We start from the raw sequence: 20,866 nt of genomic DNA on the forward strand, positions 1-20,866 counted from the left end.
TTCGTTGATGGTTAGGGTTCATAGATATAATAGTATTTGTTGATGGTTAGGGTTTTTAGATGTAATAGTTATAGTTTCTAATATTCTTCCCCAGTTGAGTGGTCTATCATCAATGTATTGCTCTAGGTCCTGGTACAGGTCAGACCGACACTAACCCCTTATTATTATTATTATTATTTTTTACCTTGTATGTCTAGGATATAATGAAAGGGGAGGAGAGTGAGTGGTCCATTGTACACTATGCTCACTCAAGGAGGTTCTATATGCTCACTCCCATGCACCGCAGGATACACGTGCATTACAACATAACGTAATAAACACACCGACCAATCAGATTTAGAATTTGAACGCATGCGTATTAGTCTGTAGCGGCTGGCGTAAAGCAACAGCTAGCAGTGCAAAGTACGTGGCAGAAAGTGTTCGATATGGAGGTAGCTGCTCTGGTCGCGTTGACTCTGTTACTGGGCGCACTGCTTATTCTGGTCGCCTTAGCGGTTGGCAGACAGAAAGGCGAAACAAGAGAAGATACAGAACAAACAACAGACTCGGCCGGTAAGACTAGCTTAATGTTAGCTAGCTACTGTAGCAGTGACTCAGTATGGGGAAGGCGGCAAGTCACATAGATATGCATGAACTGCCTTCTTACTAACTACTAGCAAGTATAAATTTAAATTAACAAGGCACTCTTATATAAAAGTCATCCACGTTGCAGGTGTCACTCATGCTAGCGAGATGTAGCATCCTCTCTGGTAGTCCACCATGAGGTGTGTAGACCCAAAGGGACGATAGATGTCTGTGCCATTACTAGCTTCCCAATGGTAGCTCTACAAAAACACAGCTAACGGGAACTTAATTTAGCGTCGCCTTCCAAACGACTGGTGCTTGGTGGCTCAAACTTACATTTAGTGTCCTTGGCCTTAGTATCATGTCCACGCCACCATAAAAGTTCTAATAAAGTCTTCCGGTTTCACAAAACGTAGCTTTTGGGAGCTGGAATCTACAGCTAATGCTACCACACTGATGACGGCGACCCTTCAGAGTAAAGGTTAGTTAGTTAGTTAACGTTAGATAAACTTTATTATCCCACACGGGGAAATTCAATGCGGTTTCTCGATAATATACCAAAACCTGTGAAGTTAAATAGAATGTTTTAGACAAAGTATAAACTTTTCTGTCATCCAGAAGTCACTTCTTAACCCCTTCTCTCTTCACGGGTTTTGGTATATGGGCTGATACACCTTATATATATGTATATATGTATATATATATATATATATATATGTATATATATATATATATATATATATATATATATATATATATATATATATATATAACAAAAAAACACAGAGCCATTATTGTCTGCGATGCTGACCAGCCTAACAGCTTAAACCAGTCCTCAAGGACCCCCTGTCCTGCAACCAACTCTACTCTTGCACACCTGATCTAATTAAGGTGCCATGAGAATGTGTGGCCCTTAATTGAATGCCAATTCAAAAGTGTGCTGTTCTAGCACTGATGCATAATATATAGAGTGTCTGTATTGTTGAAGCCTTAGCAGAAAATATCTTGAATGAATTAGATTCAAGAACGACAAATCCAGAAGCCTTGTGTTTTGGTTGGCTTTGGCCATGCCATTGCTGTGCTGTAGTATCATGAAAGAAAATGTTTGTCAGTGGTCTTGTGTTTTATCTTGCAGCTGAAGACAATGTTACGAAGGCTCTTGCCTCCAAGAAACAGAAGCCGGAAAAGCAGCGAACCCGTAAGGAGAAAGCTCAGCAGCACAGTTTCAGCCACCCGCTACTGGCAGCCTCGCTGAAGGTAAACTGAAATATAAACAGGTATTATAAAACAGACATACTGTAAGGGCCTGTATGAGTGTTGGTGTAGGACATGGCTGTAGTCAAGACCACCATACTAGAGTCCAAGTCTATTCCAAGACCAGGTTAAGACGGGAGTAAATCCAGTCCTCTATAAGACCAAACCAGGCAATAAATAGTTTACTGGTAGAAAATCATTGACTTGAGGTCCGTTTGTGGTTTCTGTGATTTGGTTTATTGCTCTGAATTCCAGTTTTCATACTTTTACTGTTTTTATCTTCAGTATTTTTATTCGTTGCTGTTTTAGCTTGTCTTAGCAGCAACTTCAGTTTTTCTGAACAACTCTTAACAATCAACTCTCTCCAACTGGAGAAACTTTGACACTACGATGCGCTGGCCAGCAGACAAACCAAGCGCCCAAAACCACGGGTGAATTTTGAAGCCAACAAGAAAGTGTCAGCACACGGCAATTCCTCTAACGTCCGCTAGGGGCTGGCTCCAAAAGACTCCAAACCCGGCCCAACTCCATGCAAGTCAATGGGACCACAACCCAACTTCTCGCTCAAAATATAAAGTCAATAAATTTTACATTACAATAGGTAATGGCCCCTGTACCTAATTTCACTTCTTCTAATGTGTCCTTATGATGATTTTCAAATTAATTGTGTCATTAACGGGATATAAAGGATATAAAACAGGGTTGTTTTTCTAGTGATTGACAGGTCGCCTGTCCAATGATCGACAGGTCGCTGATTCTGGCGAGTAAGTGGAGCTGTGGCTCTGCGGACAACTCACAGCCTTGCTTTGGCTGCGCTGGCTCCAAGAAATGTCAACATGGCGGCAATCATAAACCCAATCTCCAAGCTTCAACACAGCCCTACAGAAACCTATGGGTGACATCACACTCACTACGTCCTTCTTTATTTACAGTCTATGGGACAAACTAAGCTATAGACTGGATTGAATTTACCGGAGTTTGGATCATCAGGGAATATCAGAGAATTTTACAAGGGTCACTTTGCGGGAAAATAGCAGAATATATTTTCCAACTTGTTTCACATATTCTTTGCCTTAGGTTAGATGGTTTTCAGCTCAGCTGTAGTGGAAACCAAACTGAAAAACAACAATGAACAAACCAGGAAGGAAGAACATCATGGAAATGGAAATGCTCCGATATAGTTATGGAACATCATGGGAAATGTCATGTGGGAAACCTGGTTGATGCTCAGCATTGTGATAGTCTTTCTAGTGTGATAGTGATAGTGATGGTCACTTTCTTGGTCTTGTGATCATAAAAGCTGACTTCGATTTTGTACTTGAAAATGGAAAAACTGGTCAATGAAAATGTGCAAATATATGGACTATGATGTTTGAGTGTGAATTAAGCTACAACATCCCCCTCCTCCACCATCTACACATACAACAAACCACACATACACAAGACGCAGAGAGATAAAGAGATAGATAAACTCTCGTTCTCTCCATAGCTCCAGCAGTTTTTCCTCCAGTTCGACGGTCCAACAGAACCCGGGACTTGCGTTTCCCCACGGGCATCGGCGCATTTACTACTGTCTGTAGAGCCTTCTTACCTGTCACTACAGGTGCTGATGTCAGCCAAAGATAATGCACCTATTGGCTGTTGACAGTGTAGCATTATAAATCGCTTTGTTGACCATCACACACCCTTTGAACCAGGGCTTAAGATAATATTAAACATGTTTGATTTTGTCGTAACGGTCAATATGAGGACTGCATTAAGACTGTCCCAGCTGAGTTTTCCACCTAACGACGGTGGTGACGAGAGCACGTAGCTAGTAAAATAGTGTAAGGTCAGCATTAAGTACCTAAAACTCAAGAATAATGAATCTGCTTCACCATTATAGGATTAAACTTTAAAAGTAACATCTTGTGTGTTTCTCACAGAAATGTGTGCTTGGAATGTGACGTATGTATGGATGGATGTATGTATGTATGTATGTATGTATGTATGTCCTTTAAGTGCTAGAACTATAATTATCATTGGTTGTTCAGTCTTGTTCATATGACCTTATACTTTTTGACCAATAGCTTTATTATATTCTATCTGTATTAACATAATCACGAATATTCATCACTATAAAACTGTGTAATCATCCAGATTTTGAGTTCCTTGAACAGGGCAGTTGGATCAGTCTATTACCGAAGGTGCTTTTCTGTTTCACTAGTGTGGCATGCAGAGGGTGTAAGTTATTGTCCATGATTGCCAGTAGTTTTTAATTGTCGTTTGTTGTACCACAGCCTCCAAAGAGTCCAGGCTGACTCCCAAGACCGAGCCAGCCTTCCTGATTAGTTTATTGAGTCTTTTGGCATCCCCAAGAAAAGACGTCACAGTACTGGCCACACTGTTTGATTGACAATTGATCTTTGGCAAGTGCAGTACAAAAACACTACAGCAATGAGTGCTTAGCACCAAAGGTGAAGACAAAATAATTAAAAGAGGATCTCGAGGATTGTCACTTTTAACGTTGAACCCTGACAGGAATCATTCTCCAAAGACTGGCTGTGAGCCTGTGTTGTATTTGTGTGCATGTATTTCCAGAGCCACAGTGGGAATGTGACGTGCCTAGATTTCAGCAGTAACGGGAAATACCTGGCGTCCTGCGCTGACGACCGCACCGTCCGGATCTGGAGCACCAAGGATTTCCTGGACAGAGAACACAAGTGTCTGAGGGCCAACGTAGAGCTGGACCATGCCACACTGGTCCGCTTCAGTCCCGATTCCAGGTGTCTGTCACTCTCTCAAACACATACACACATCCCATGACTTATTGCAGTGTGAACCGGAATTTGTCTTGTAACTGTAGAGTGGTCATCCTTCATTCACCAGTTTTATATCGCAACACAAATTTGCTATAGCTCATAAAAGGAGCAAACGGCCAAGATTTATTTCATTATATAGTTATTCTGGGTAGAGGAAACAGTAACTTAACAAGGGAATGGGCTGATCTTGTTGGCAGAGCCTTCTGGCAAAACTACATAATGATGTAACCTAGGCTCTTTTTGGACTACAAAACTCTTGGATTATACTGCACAAGTTGTTGAGAGCAATTTGATGGTCATTTAATGCTCTTTTTAGCTGCGACCAGCAGCTAGTATGAGTCACTCTTTCGATCAGACAATCCCAAAAAGACAAAGAGTCTGATAGCCGCATCACTTTGAGTTTAGCTCTGTTGGTAAAGCATAGGTTAGCCACGCCAGAGATCCCAGGTTCTAATCCCGAGTGAGTCAAGCTGGTCACAATTTTATCACAAATTGCATGTGTGTTGGAGTTCTAACCAACCAGACCCCATTCATTTTAGTCGTTTTTCAGAGGGCTGAGATGGAACTGTAGCAGTTTAACTTGCTTTGTGTTTGGTGGTCTTACGAATGTCTCGCAGAATCAGTGACTGAATGCACCTAAGATAAATTTTAAGTTGCAATAGGATTTGATTCAGCCCTGTCTCAATATAATTAAAAAAAAATCTTAAAATATTTTAATAGTGCATATTGTACAACGACAATTGCTATCTGTTCATGTTCATTCAGATGGCTTGGAAATATATACAATCAATATTAATAATAAAATAGGTTTATAGTAGCACAGAGAGCAGAGAATATTTCTTTCAATTTAGGGTCATAGGTTTATCTTATCTTATCATTGGACATGAGAACAGAAAGTGTATTTCTGTCTCTATTTCCATGAGATTGCAGTGCTGCAGAGCCTCTGGTCTTTGGTTTTCCAGTTTTATTTCAAACCTGGAATCCCAAACACCAAACCTGGAAACCCAAAGACCAAACCTGGAAGGTTTTTTTTCAATTTCCAGGTTATGGTCCCCAAGTCTATATTTCCTAAAAAAATTTCTTTCTTTAACTCCATGAATGCTAAGGTATTTGGCCAATTTAATTTGTCTGTTAACTGTGTGATGGCGCTGAAGTTTATTCTGGTTTTTAATTCCGTTATTCCACTTATCTGTGTAGCGCTGTTTTAAGTGGAGGTCAATGCACTTTATTGTGTCTCTTGATGTGTTTTGGTCTCTTGGTGTGTGTTGGTCTCTTGGTGTGTGTTGGTCTCTAAGTGTGTGTGTCAGTGTGTGTCTTGGTGTTGACATGCTGCTGAGGTCTGATACCAGCTGGTTCAGGGAACCACATTGTAGAGAATGCTGGTTGCAGAGAAGGGCTTGATATTTTAATGATTGCTGGTCTGATTGGTTTAAATGTTGCCAGAATTGATACATTTTCCTTTTAATATGTATATGGACGGGGAACAGTTCTATACTACTACTACTATTACTACTAGGCTACTGCTACTACTATTACTACTACTGCTACTACTAGGCTACAACTACTACTACTACATTGCTACTACCAGTGTTGGGCGGTAACGCGTTACTCGGTAACGCGTTACAGTAATGTGATTACTTTTTTCAGTAATAACCCAAAAAGGAGCCTCCACTGCCAACGACAAACGCACTCCGACTAAACAACAGAAGCTGGATTTCAGAGCAGGACACGCTGGTGGACAAACAGCTACTCAGCAGAAAAAGAAGTGATGGATTATTTGAGGTCAGGAAGATATGGGATTGAGACCCTCAACCAGTTCTCAAACATCAAAAACATTTACCCCAACCCCATCTAGCGCCTGTGGAGCGGCTGTTCAGTTTAGGAAGTTTGCTGCTCACCTCCAGAAGGAACAGACTGTCAGGGTTATGGTTAAAGACAACAGGTTAGAGAAGCTTCTCCTTATGAGATACAATCGTTGTTTCACTTCTGAACAGTAGGCCTGGCTGTGGTCAGGAGCTGCTCTTACTAGTTTTTTCCTCAGTGTTTCAATAACGGGGATCCGTTTTTAAAAAGATTTGAGATTTTTTATGGGGGGGGGTGTAACAGAAAGTAATGTAACTAATTACTGTTCCTCTAGAGTAATAAGTAAAGTAATGTGATTACTTTTTAAAGAAGTAATAAGTAAAGAGTAATACATAACATTTTCCAAGTAACTTGCCCAACACTGGCTACTACTGCTACCACTTCTATCACTACTATTAGTTCTACTGCAACTACTACCACTACCTAGTGCATGTACAAACACCAAGTCAAAGGGACTGTTGCTAGGACAGCAAGCACACGTAAATTTTCTTCTGAAAATTTAGCCTTTTCTAGTTATTATTTATTTATTTATTTATTTATTTATTTATTTATTTTTCTCTTCTCTGTCTTGTTTGTCGTCTCCCTGGTGTGTTGCTCCCGCCACCCCTCTTTATTGTACCTCACTTGCCCTCTCTGTTAGTTATGTTGTCTTAATGTCTCTGTTACTTTGTCTAATGTCCACCTGTTATTGTTTGTTGCACAAAACCCCCCCCCCCCCCAAAAAACAACTATCATCCCACCACCTCCTTCATTGACTTTCACATTGTTAATGCAGGGCCTTTATTACCTGGCTGGCCAACGGAGATACCATTCGAATCTTCAAAATGATCAAGAAGGAGGACGGCTCTTTGACCTTCAAAGCTGCTCCTGAGGACTTCCCACAGAAACACAAGGCCGGCATCCTTAACATCGGCATTGCAGAGACAGGTACAGAGCTGGGTTTAGGGGTGGGCGATATGACAGTCTTAGATCATAACTGGTGGAAATTTCTCCATGATCTTCCATTACAGAGAGATCGTAAGTATTGTGCTTCATTCTGTCATAATTTTGCAATGCATTCATTCATCAAAGTTTTGCTGACACCACTCACACACACTGACTGCTTCCAAACTTTGCTTTCACAATGTAACTGTCTCACGTTGCCCAGGCCAACCTAGCCATAAAGGGACGCGTTGATTTGGATTTGTCTTGGTATCGGTCGATTTTAGACGTATGGTCTCCCGTTATGCTCAAAGTTGTAAGGATTTGTGGTCGGATCGCGCAAAGTAAAATGTGAGCAGCGCTATACTGCGAAATATGCAGGTGATAAGCCTACATGCAAAATGATGCAATTTTAACAACCCTTTGTGCTAGAAACTAAATTTAGAAAGTGTTATAGCCAGGTAGATGTGATGCATTATTGGATTTGGAGCTCAGTTAACCTTATTGCAAAGCTAGCATGAAAGAAAGGGGCACTTGTAGCTTGTGTGAAGTGCAGTCAAATGCTCCCTAGTCCCCTTTTTTGCCGGAGATAGGGTTTCTCAGGTTATGCTCTCCAATGAGCCTATTATTACCACCTCCCATTTTGTTCCAATTTTCAACATTTGACCTTTCTCACCATAGGCAGGTCAACTGTTGAGCCAGTTAGGAAGTAATTCTACCTGTGTTTTTGTTTTTTGTGGAATCTGCTTGAACAATGGCAGCAGTGAAAAACTTTAGAAGTAGTTTGAACTTTTTTTGTCAAAATGGCAGCCTGAAACACATGTTTTTATCACAGATAACCTGGATGATGGTCTTGGGGAAGCCAGCATGCATGAAATAATGGTCACATGAAAGTGACTCAGTTTGGGATTAGAACCCAGGAACCACATTTCAAGCCGCAATTAAAGTAACCCCAAAGTTGCACAGGTGTCCTGCCTTCCCATGCCCAAAAAATCTGTGAAATGTGTCATTGTGTGTGATACAAGGTGTTTTCAAAATCGTTAGGATTTTAAGTCTACTAGTGTGTGCCCAGCCTAAGAAACTTGTAATACATGGGTAGAATGATGCTGGTTTTCCTCTCTGCAGGCAAATTCATCATGAGTGCCTCCACTGACACCAGCATTCACATCTGGGACCTGAAAGGAGACATACTGGCCTCTATCAACACTAACCAGATAACCAATTCTTATGCTGCCATCTCTCCCTGTGGCAGGTCAGTCTCACCCCTTCAACACTGAAAATGTTCCTTTTAAAAGATAAAATAGGTGCTGAGGACGGAGCACCTCAATAAGAGCTGGATCTGTGTGTATGTCAGTGCTAGCTTAGAGGGAACATTGATTCTGAATGCTCCCCTGATGGGACTTCTTTTAGTTAAAGGAATAGTTCACCCAAAAATGAAAATTCAATCATTATCAACTCACCCCCAGGCCAGTGGTAACTCTGGTGAAGTCTGTTATTCTATATAACACTGCTGGAGCTTCCCAGCACGACTCCGTAGCAGCCTTCTCCAAAACAACTGACATCTTTGAGGGCCGATCTTTAGAGTTTAAAAAAACCCCCATAAAATCACTCTGTACAGTTCGTGAAGCATAATCCAAGTCTTCTGACGCCATACAGTCGCTTTGTGAGTGGAAAGAAAACGAAATTTGATCCATTATTTAAATCAAATCGAGTCTTTCTGAATTGTATTTACTTTCGCATTATCAAACCTCGCAAGGCCACCGTGGCCGTGCAAGGTTTGTGTGTGCGACAGTGCGCAACCTCCATCTCGTGAGGTGTGGTAATGTGGAAGCTGAAGACAATTGATGAAGACTCGATTGTCATAAAATAATGGATCAAATGTAGTGTTTGTTTTTGTTTTTTTGAAGAGAGAGAGAGAGAGAGAGAGAGAAGAAAATGTTTCTCATACATGCTGTCCTTTAGCATCAGAATAAACCACTTTTTTAAAAGCCCCTTGTTTCACATGTCAAAGTTATGTGAACCACTCACTTATGATTCCCTTTAAACACTTCTTTCCAAAACAACAGAAAGATAGAAAATGAAATTGTTCAAGTTTGATGTGTCTGAACTTTCCTTTTCTGTGGTCAGGTTTGTTGCTTCCTGTGGGTTCACCCCTGATGTGAAGGTGTGGGAGGTTTGCTTTGGGAAGGGAGGCGAGTTTAAAGAGGTAGCACGAGCCTTCGACCTGAAAGGCCACTCAGCAGGGGTTCACTCCTTCGCCTTTTCCAACGACTCTCACCGGTAACGCATGGCTTTTCTGCTTACAATATGGACCAGTAGGGTGCGCTCACACTATTCTGATTTATATATTTATTTATTTTGCATTTATTTTTTGTAGAAAAAGCACCGCCTCAACAGCATTTTGAGCTGATAATTTGAAAATGCATGTCTCACAAATGTCACTATCAGCACACAGTACTGATGTCCAGCTGTCAGACACTTATAAACTCCTCAAAAGTGCTCCATAAAGTGCTCCATACTAACTCTTTATGACCACAGTACCAACTTAACTACTGCTACTCTCAGTTTTCAACAGAGAACCAACTGCTACCAATTTCACTACTGCTACTTTCTCCATTTTCAACACAAATTAACAGCTACTGTCAAATTCACTACCACCGCTTTCTCCATTTTCATCTCAGAACTAGGACTGCAAGCAGTCATGGACTGGGCCGGCAGATGTAGCGTAAGAGGAAAAAGAGTTACAACAAAGAAAGCACATTTACTCAGCATCACCCAGGACTCAAATTCACAACCTTTGACACCAAGGGCAAGTCATGAACTTGTTGAGTTATTTGTTGGTGGTTTGAAGAGAGGCGGCGTCACGCTATGACTGAGGCAACCAGCAGGGTGCATGATAAGATCTGTCCATCCATATTAAGGCAGATTTCAAACTAGTGTCAAATATTCTGTTTTCAAGATAAAATTCTGAGAATTTGCGTACTTTATCTAGACAACATAGAGATGTCTGTAATTTATTTGTACAAGGATTGAATGCTCCATAAGCGAAAAACTGATGTTTAAAGATGTTCTATTTTCCATTGACTACAATGGTTTATATAAAGGCAGAATTCAAATAATTTTTTAAAAATTCAGTTTTTGAGTTAGAAGTCTGCAATTTTATAAGTTTAATCTACCAAGACAGGAAAATATTGTATACTTGTACATGAAGATTGGACATAAAGTAAGCAGCAATTTACCGTGGCTGTGTACAGTACCATTTACAGTCAGACGTTTTGATGAGCTGTGGGCTCAATTTTTGATAAAATGAAAAACCCCACAATATTTTTATTTGGGCAGGTCTAATGATGCTCTGTAGTGATTTTCATGTAATTTGTGCAAAGTATGTGGCACTAGTTAGATTTAATTAGTTTTACAGTTTTTAATAAAAACAGAGTGGTGGACCACTGGAGTGGTAGCGCCACCATCTGGAAAGAACGAAAGAAAGAAAGACAAAACAAAAAACAATAACTACTAATAACTTTTGGAACTGTGTCTATTTTCGTTTTGGTTGTCTTTGTTGTGATTGGTTGGCTCACAAAAAAGCAGTCTGCATCTTGTGGCTTCCTGTAAAAAAGGTGAACTGAAAGCACTCCACTCTGCCTAAAAAGAAGCCAGTCCTCTCTAAAGTGACCACTTTCCATCAGCCTTACAGCTACTCCCCATTGACTTCATTGTAAGAAAGGTGCTAGTAGTTTGAAAACAGCAGAATAGTGTGAATGTGCCCCTTCTTGGCAACAAATGTTGCAAATGAGTTATTTTGATTGCAACCACTACTCAAAAGCTGGCCTGTGTTCCACACTACTGTGACGTGTTGCTAGTATGCAACATACTTGCATGTCATCCTCTTCTTTTTATTCATTTTATAAACCCCAGAATGGTGACTGTGTCCAAAGACCGTACGTGGAAGCTGTGGAACACAGATGTCGAGTACAAGAAGCAGCAGGATCCCTACCTGCTGAAGACTGTTCCCTGTCAGTCTTCTGAAGGAAGCCGGGTGGCCTTGTCTCCCGACGGCCGGGTGGTGGCCATCAGTGACGGCTGCAATGTGGCCATATACAATGCTGGCAGCGGCCAGCTGGAGGAGGAGCTGCACGGCGTTCACAGCGAGGAGATCACCGACCTCAGGTTCGACATCAATGGGCGCTTCTTGGTCTGCAGTGGTGACAGGGCCATCCGAGTGTTTCACAACGCACCGGGCTACCGGGCAGCCATCAGGGATATGCAGGACATGCTGAAGAAGGCCCAGAACGAGGCCATGAAGCAGAGACTGCAGCAGCAGATCACAGAGGCTCAGAGCGCCCTGGACACTGTTTTGGCAGCTCCTGTGGACTGAAGAGTCAAAGAAATCAAGCCCACTTTCTGATTATGATTCTGTCACACTCATCTCTGAGTTCATCTCTGCATCTCGTGCAACCGGAGTCTCTCCCTCTGTCACCCTTTCACTAAATGGCCTATATTTGACTCTGGTCAGGGAATAATGGAATTGCAGTTTTAATAAAGAGCGTGTTTTTATGGAAAAATGCTGTTTCAGTTTTATGTTTTTCTTCATTTCCATTTAATGTCTTATAATGCCTAATGTCTGATCTATGTTGTGGTTGTTTTCCATTCTAGTGGTTGTCTGGTATTTACCAGCTGCAGTGTAGCAATTTTAGTTACGTGTGCGTTTTGGACAGGTTGAAACACGATGCAGTAAAAAAAATATTGCGATATTTAACATAAACACTAAATTTAAACTTAGATGACTTGACCCCCCTTGGCCAACTTAACACGGTCAGTTGCACTGAGAAAATGTTTCTCATAAATATGGTCCTTGCGCATCAAAACATAGTATTAATAAAATTCACAAGGAATCAAAGTCAGTTACATGCTCACCTTTTTAATTGTAAAAAATTTTTTTAAAAATTTGACATTAAGTCTACCACAGCTTACTATGAATACATGAATTAACTGTTTTATAATGACTTGGAGATATGGACAAACTTTTGGTTTTACGTATAATGTGAATATTCAAAAATAGGAAATCTGCATTTACAGCTGCTATGCTTGTAATACTGAAAGAAGGTGAACAGTATCATATTTTGGAAATATACCAGTGTTACTTGCATTGAGGAAAAGTTTCTCATACTGTAAGGATGGTTCTTTAGCATCAGAATAAAAGAACCTAAAAAATGAAATGTATAAAAGTAGGTCACATTAAACATAAAAACAACTTAAACATAAAACAACACAAAACGATAGGTCTCTTTTTGGAGTAATACATAAACAAAGGTGTATGTATATAAAAAGTATAACTAGACAAATGGAAACGTAGGGAATGGCCTTTCCCTGTACAGTATGCACACAAGTAATCATGTACATCAGTAATTGAATGATGTCCACTCAATGTGTGCGCCCTGTTGTGGTTGTTGCAGTGCAGTGCCATCTTCAACCAGCTGCAGCCGCGGAGACCAACCTCAGTTTTAGACCAGCACTTCTAGACGACGCATGCGCAGAGCTCCGTGAAGTACGGCAACGCTGGAGGGGAAATATTCGAGAAGTAGCGAGCTGCAGCCGCGGAGGGGACCTAGTTATCAACAACGTTCCTCATTTAAAGTTGTTTTTAAAAATAAATAATAGTTCATTATTAAAAAAAAATTGTAGAAACTACATAAAAATTTTCATGTTTTTTTCACAATACATTTCGGGCTAAAGTGGTGGACTGGTTTATGTCAAGGGGTGTTTTTTTTTTTTTAACTGTCAAAAAAATTACTTTGTGTGTGCTTTTGGAAAATACTAACTCTGAAATCCTTATTGTAATTATTACAGCCTAGCAAACCTCACAATTAGTCTAATCAAGCAAAGTGTTGAAAGATGTGCTCTTGAGGGGCAACAATCTAATTAAAATCCCACCTCAAAGGCTGTTTTAAACAATGACTTTGTTGTAGGCTTTTGTAATAGGCTACTTTGCATACGACTGTGTACTACGGTGGCCCTGAGGGTCAAAACACCACAACATTTCACAAAACACAACGACATTTCACAAAACACATTTCACAAAACACAACAATATTTCAGAAAACACAATGACATTTCACAAAACACAACATTTCACAAAACAAATTAACATTTCACAAAACACAACATTTCACAAAACACATTTCAAAAAACAAATTAACATTTCACAAAACAAATTAACATTTCACAAAACAAAACATTTCACAAAACAAATTAACATTTCACAAAACACAACATTTCACAAAACACATTTCACAAAACAAATTAACATTTCACAAAACACATTTCACAAAACACATTTCAAAAAACAAATTAACATTTCACAAAACAACATTTCACAAAACAAATTAACATTTCACAAAACAACATTTCACAAAACAAATTAACATTTCACAAAACACAACAACATTTCACAAAACACAACATTTCACAAAACAAATTAACATTTCACAAAACACAACATTTCACAAAACACAACATTTCACAAAACAAATGAACATTTCACAAAACAAATTAAAGGTCCCATATTATGCTCTTTTTAGCTGTTCAAAACATTTCTCAGTGGTCTTTAAAACAAGGTTACGAATTCTGTTGCAAAAAAACACACAAATCCAGGCTCTGTGGAGCCTCTCCATCCTCTCAGTTTCTCCCCTCATTAACTATGCGCTGTTCTGAGTGGGCGGGGCTGCTATGATAATGACGCGCTGCTCTGATTGGCCGCCTGATCGGCTGGGTGAGGGGGGAGGGTGCAGACGCGGAAAAAACCCAAAACCAGCATGGCAGCTCCTTGTAGAAGAAAACTCCGTGACACAACATGTAAAACCGTACATGTTTGAGAAGGAATCTGTCAACTGAACAAGAGGAGGCAACTGCCGAAGTTTTACAGACACGGTTACAGCAGGATGTCTCTGAACGGTAGGTTGAAATTTCACTGTTTTTGTACTTTCTTACCGTGCGTGTGTATGTGGTTGCGTCGGCTATGTTGTCTTTCTGGATAGCCATAGCGGACAAATTTATATCCCATAAAAAGGATATCTAACGTTACCTGCCGGAGTGTCTCGCAAGGTAACTGTACCGTATGGTTTGTTTGATTCATTTTTAGCCTGACGTTCACCGGTGCCAGTGGTTTGAGGCTGTCTAGTCAACATAGTAGGTGTCGGTAGCTTTTAGCTGGCTACTTGGATAGCTGCTGTAATGTTATTCCATGAAGTGTCTTACAATTGCCGTTGTACTGGCTAGCGATAGGAAAAAAATCCACACCAGACATTATGTAGTTATTACGTAAACATATGGTTATGTCCCACGCTATCTACCATTTGGACATATGACTGTCGTAATTTATGCCAGTGTTATTCATCTATAACGCTAGCTCAACAGTTTTAGAACTGTAGCTGAAATATTCAAACATTGCATCTCATGGAGGCCTGCTGGTCATTCCCCCTGTACATAACATCTTACCTCTTTTAGAGTTGACACCTTTATTGTTTATGTCGTATGTTACATTAGTTTGTACAGTACTCACATTTACTCTGCATTGTCTGTGCTAAATGATAAACATATAATATAAACGTCATTGTCAGTGTAATGTTCTTATGAAGCTAGCAAAATTCAATAAGTTACCCTTTCTCATTCCTTAGGTTACCAGAAGAATGAATCGGCTTCAGGATCCACCTACATGCATGTTGATCATTCTGGTCTGGAGCCTGTATGTTTGAATGTGTTCTCACTACAGAATGCAATGAACATTTATAAAGCAGAGGTATAGAACAATAAGTTTCTTTTATGCATTCTGTGCATGAATTGATTTGCCAAATAATATGGCCAACATGTGACTTTGGATAATACTGTACATGACAATAAATTTGAGTAAAATATCTGTGTTGTTCTACTTTATTACACATCCATGTAGAAAAACAACTGTAGCACACCTAAAAGTCTTTTAGTGACAGGGGCATCGGACAAAAGTTACTGAAAAAGTAATATAATCCCACACACACTGTCTACACTTGCATGTAAGTGTAGACAGTGTGTGTGGGGTTATATATTTTTTTCCCTTTACACACCTATGTAAATTAAACGTGAAACCAAAAAGTAACCACAACACTTGACTGTTCATACAGAATAAAATTATTTTATTATAGAAAAGGCATAAAAAAGGCACATGTAAAAACATAACACTGCTGCAGGACCATAATGGGGTGCTGTTATGTTACAAAATCTACATCTGTGAGTTTACACGGGAGTGTTCCACTGTAGCAGTTACTGCAGTGTAGTAAAGTAGTGCAGTATCAATCACAAAAATGATTTATAATTTGATGTTTTTAGTTATCTGTTATGTATTCGTGGAAAACACCCAACTACAACCTGACCTCATGCCAGATAACCAAAACAACAAAAGAAGAGACTAAGTATTCAAATGAAATATATTGACAGTATGTGTACCCTCTTCTCAGTGTCTAGCCTACAGATCCTTTGTCAGCTAGTGCTGGGGCTTTCTAGGTCAGAGTAGTAATACCAGTGTGTGTGGTGCTGTGCATATGCTGTGAGCTCCCTGATGCTGCCAGCTACGTCGGGTTCAGACTGCCTCTTGATTGAACCGAGACATGTGGCTGCAATGACGTCCTCATTGGCTGGCCTGTCAGACTGGGCGCACGGGTCTTCTGGGACGGGGATCATGAAAACCTGGCTCACATAAGGTGCAGGGTCCTGGAAGACGTGATCAAAGATGAGGTCCATCAACTCATCAACGTAATCTGTGGAGTAACAGAAACACAGAAATCATCAGTTCCATTACAAGAGTGTACATCACATACTAGTGTGAAGCAAATTTGCAATTTTCATTTATAGATTACTTTATACTATAGTTTATACTTTATGACATTTGTATATTTATTTAATTTTCATATTTACAAAGTTTTGTGTGTGCAATAAAAATGTGTTGGTAAACATACTGAAAGTTGGCTCAGGGGGTCGGCTAAGCAGACCCAGGGTCCTCCTCATCCTCCTCTGTTAGGTCAAGATGGGTCTCCTGGATGGTCTCTTGATAGGTGGGGAGGTCAGGCTAGGTTGTGGAGGAACAAAGGGGACAGCTGAAGAGCCAACTCTGAAATCTCTGCAATCCAAAACTACATTACCACAAACTACAGCCTCAATAATTACTATGTAGTTGATTCTAAATGTCTCCTCCACAGTCAAGGAAAATAGGACATTATAACCTCCAGAAAGGTAGTATTTCTTGTCATCGTTCAGGTTTTCTAGGTTGCCACAACCCCAGCTGATTACAAGACTAGACTTACAAGACTAGGTGCAAAGAGAAGAACGTGAAATGTTACATCTCATCAACCATCCATTCATTTGGTGTTAGAAGTGAAATATTCATGATGACAAGAGTCCCTGATCGACAAAGTACTTTTCGAGTTTTGCCACGTTACAGTTGCGGTTGCCTCGTGTACAGAGATGTGTCCGCAAAGTGAGCCAGGGGAGCTAACCTTAGCTAGCGCCAACGCTAACGCGCTAGCGCTAACGCTAGATTAGCTTGCTTCAACTAGCCCCTAACCTTGATTATAGTACATGTGTCCTAACGGCACCGGGTTAACGAGACGAGGTGCTCGTTTTGGCCGGCTGAGGTAGCCTACAACCGACTCTAGCTGCACATGTTTTTGCCCCTATTGCTAACTGTTGTCGTTGTGGCTAACAGGCTTCCTCGTATTCACAGGCCCGCATCAAACTCTCTCTCATCAGACTGGAGCTAAATCGCTACCCGATGCTAATCGGACTGAAATACCATGAACTACCTTATCCATTTCTCATTCTCAAGCTACGTTAGCGGACACATCTCTCCAGACAAGGCAACGGATTTAGCAACAAAGCACCATAGACTGTATTAAAAAATAAACATGAAAACAATGTCGCAAACAAGCAAATGGAACATAACTTTACACACGTTAGCAAAGCGGGACATGTTGTCAAGCCTAGCTGAATGTACCCAACTGTAAATATTATCACAAAGTGGCGACTAGGGCTGAAACGATTCCTCGAGAAACTCGAGTAACTCGAGTAACTCGATTACTAAAAATCATCGATGCAAATTCTTTGCATCGAAGCTTCGTTTAATCCATATAACTATATACACGCTCAGTGTTTCGCACGGATGATTATTACTGTTGCACAACGCGCTGGAGAAAGAGAGAGAAAATAGCGAGGGCCGAGGGGCGAAGAGAAGAGACAGGCCAGAGAAAACGACAGAAAGTGTCCAAAGTTTCGGATCCAGTGTTGCCAACTTGGCGACTTTGTCGCTAGACTTAGCGACTTTTCAGACCCCCCTGGCGACTTTATTTCTCAAAAGCGACTAGCGACAAATCTGCCGACTTTTTCTGACCATGGGAAGCAATGTTAATGTGTTGAATCCCAAAGCATTTGGCAATAAATTGGTTCGGCTGATGCCGGTTTTCTCTACTTGCTTGTCTAATCCAGAGAGGTCTGACGGTCACAGCGCTTCCCACACACAGCGTAGCTCCCTCCCTCCGCTGAGAGCAGGGACTGTAGGATAGGGTCCACATGTAATTGCTACCGGCGTACGCCGAAACTGGCCCGGGTGGGCGGAGTCAGCACTTACTATTAAAATGGGATGAGATGAAGGCTAGTAAAGAATGCACGTTAATTATGGCTATATTTAATGGCTAGTTAAGAACGTAAATCAATATGGTGGCTAGTTATGATGTCCCTAAGTTAGCTAAGTTTTGCTCAAGAAAATAACCACAGAAAATAAAATGCTGCAGTCAATTTGTGAAAGCCTGAGCTTCATTCATGTTATTATTATGATAGTCACACACACACACACACACACACACACACACACACACACACCTACTCCCCTCACAGTGATGCATAAAATACCCCAGAAAGCAAAATATCAGGTGGTGTAAGTAGCAATTGGAGCCTAAAATGCACCAGTCCAATACAGCAGGTATATTCAGTTTAGTTTGATTGCAGTGAGTAGGGTCAGCAGGTGTAGGGCAACCCTTCAACATAGCAAATAAATGTACATTAGCCAGTCTTATGAACTTGTATGATATTTAGGCCTAGTAATAAATATCAATAATAATTATTATTTCACCTCGTTTTCAGTAAATCACAGCGTCGTATGGACAGCTTCGTGCGGACAGCTTTTCTCTTTTGTATATTTACTATTGCTCTTTAATAAAGCAAAAGTATTTCTTATCCGATTACTCGATTAATCGATGGAATAATCGGTAGAATACTCGATTACTAAAATAATCGATAGCTGCAGCCCTAGTTTGATTGCAGTGAGTAGGGTCAGCAGGTGTAGGGCAACCCTTCAACATAGCAAATAAATGTACATTAGCCAGTCTTATGAACTTGTATGATATTTAGGCCTAGTAATAAATATCAATAATAATTATTATTTCACCTCGTTTTCAGTAAATCACAGCGTCGTATGGACAGCTTCGTGCGGACAGCTTTTCTCTTTTGTATATTTACTATTGCTCTTTAATAAAGCAAAAGTATTTCTTATCTGATTACTCGATTAATCGATGGAATAATCGGTAGAATACTCAATTACTAAAATAATCGATAGCTGCAGCACTTACCGATTGCACATTTGCTGTTGGGCCACATCCAGTTGGGATAAATCCATCTTTCAGGAGCAGTTTTTATGAAAATCCTGCTTTGTATTGACACTCGTTTACGAAGCAGTCCGAGGTAAAGCGGTTAGCACAAACATGCAAATTTGGACTAAGTTTACTGTAGTCAGAACGTTATTGTAAAAACAATATTTTTATCTTCCGATGCTGGGAGGCAATGTAGAGCTTTGTGTTCAGCCTTGAAGCCAACAACGCAACATTTAGCATGTTTTGCTCTTGCTTTTGATATCTTCTAAGCGAAGTAGCGAAGTAAAACAATGGCGGCCGAAAGCGCACAGAGGAGCAGAGGGGAGTGGGAGTGGTTATCCAGCTCGGAGGTCGGCATATGCAAATTGCTCCCCTTGGGACGTCACAAGGGGAGCCAAATCAAAACGGCTTATAGAAGCACATGTTTTCCCAGGAAGGAGGCCAGGGCAACAATGCAGAGGCATTCACTTCTCACATTCTGTGGGTTGGTAGGTTGAAGGATGACTAAAGTATATGTGTATGGGCAAGGAAAAACGTGTTTTTCATAATATGGGACCTTTAACATTTCACAAAACACAACGGCAAAAGAGAAAACATTTCAACATTTCACAGAAAACGGAAAAGGTAGGTCCTTTCTTTGTTGTTACTGATTGGATGTATTCGTTGTCACTCAAGGCAACAGGAAGTGGGACCAGAGCAATGGCTCTGAGAGATGCGTTCCGCTGGTTCAAATTAACAGAAAATAACGCTTCCGGCGTTTACCCTTCAAAATAAAAGCGCGATATTTTAAACATGTATAAATACTGTTTTAAACCAATTACTTTGTATTTAATTGTCAAATTCAATAAGCGAACACCCATATTAATGTTTGATGTCAAAATAATAATGAAAAATGCCATATTATGTGCCATTGTTAACTATAAATGCTGCATGTATTACACTTTTTGATATTTCTGACTGGACACTGTACAGTTTAGAGTAACTGCACAAGTTCTATGTCAAAACACTCCTGCAGATGTGTACTTTCACTACACACCAACATTTAGGCCCAAGCTGTTAAAGAAAGGTCATGACAGGCCCTCAAAGTCAGCCATACTGTAATAATGTGACATTTGTAGAATAAAGTGGACACTGTACAGTTTATCTTTCATTGTAACTGCACAAGTTCTATGTCAAAACACTCTAACAGACCTGTACTTTCTCTACACACTATCATTTAGGTCCAAGCTGTTTTAGAAAAGTCATGACAGGCCCTCAAAGTCAGCCATACTGTAATAATGTGACATTTGTAGAATAAAGTGGACACTGTACAGCTTATCTTTCATTGTAACTGCACAAGTTCTATGTCAAAACACTCTAACAGACCTGTACTTTCTCTACACACTATCATTTAGGTCCAAGCTGTTTTAGAAAAGACATGACAGGCCCTCAAAGTCAGCCATACTGTAATAATGTGACATTTGTAGAATAAAGTGGACACTGTACAGCTTATCTTTCATTGTAACTGCACAAGTTCTATGTCAAAACACTCTAACAGACCTGTACTTTCTCTACACACTATCATTTAGGTCCAAGCTGTTTTAGAAAAGTCATGACAGGCCCGCAAAGTCAGCCATACTGTAAAACTGTGACATTTTCTGACTAAGTTGGACACTGTACAGTTTATTTTTCATTGTAACTGCACAAGTTCTATGTCAAAACACTCTAACAGACCTGTACTTTCTCTACACACTACCATTTAGGTCCAAGCTGTTTTGGAAAAGTCATGACAGGCCCGCAAAGTCAGCCATACTG

The 20,866-nt window shown here is 40.3% G+C and overlaps 2 protein-coding genes across 2 annotated transcripts in view; both read left to right on the forward strand.

Moving 5' to 3' along the window:
• The window catches only part of smg8 (SMG8 nonsense mediated mRNA decay factor), a 74,154-nt gene that overhangs the window by 40,092 nt on the left and 13,196 nt on the right, over positions 1–20,866 (forward strand). The gene's annotated exons all lie outside the window — the stretch shown is intronic.
• Positions 379–11,959, forward strand: tbl2 (transducin beta like 2). The gene is made up of 7 exons (XM_071914025.2): positions 379–552; positions 1,700–1,821; positions 4,399–4,583; positions 7,258–7,409; positions 8,529–8,655; positions 9,531–9,683; positions 11,319–11,959. Exons 1-7 carry the CDS (start codon positions 426–428, stop codon positions 11,776–11,778), a joined length of 1,326 nt encoding a protein of 441 aa, XP_071770126.1. The 5' UTR covers positions 379–425; the 3' UTR covers positions 11,779–11,959.

Source organism: Centroberyx gerrardi, chromosome 11, assembly GCF_048128805.1.
Source record: "Centroberyx gerrardi isolate f3 chromosome 11, fCenGer3.hap1.cur.20231027, whole genome shotgun sequence".
Classification (NCBI taxonomy): domain Eukaryota; kingdom Metazoa; phylum Chordata; class Actinopteri; order Beryciformes; family Berycidae; genus Centroberyx; species Centroberyx gerrardi.

Excerpts from the sequence above, each read along its gene's own strand:
- tbl2 (XM_071914025.2), top strand. The coding sequence starts at position 426 with ATGGAGGTAGCTGCTCTGGTCGCGTTGACTCTGTTACTGGGCGCACTG. Across the intron at positions 553-1,699 it reads ACAAACAACAGACTCGGCCG|CTGAAGACAATGTTACGAAG; the intron begins GTAAGACTAGCT and ends TTTATCTTGCAG. Across the intron at positions 4,584-7,257 it reads CGCTTCAGTCCCGATTCCAG|GGCCTTTATTACCTGGCTGG; the intron begins GTGTCTGTCACT and ends TTGTTAATGCAG.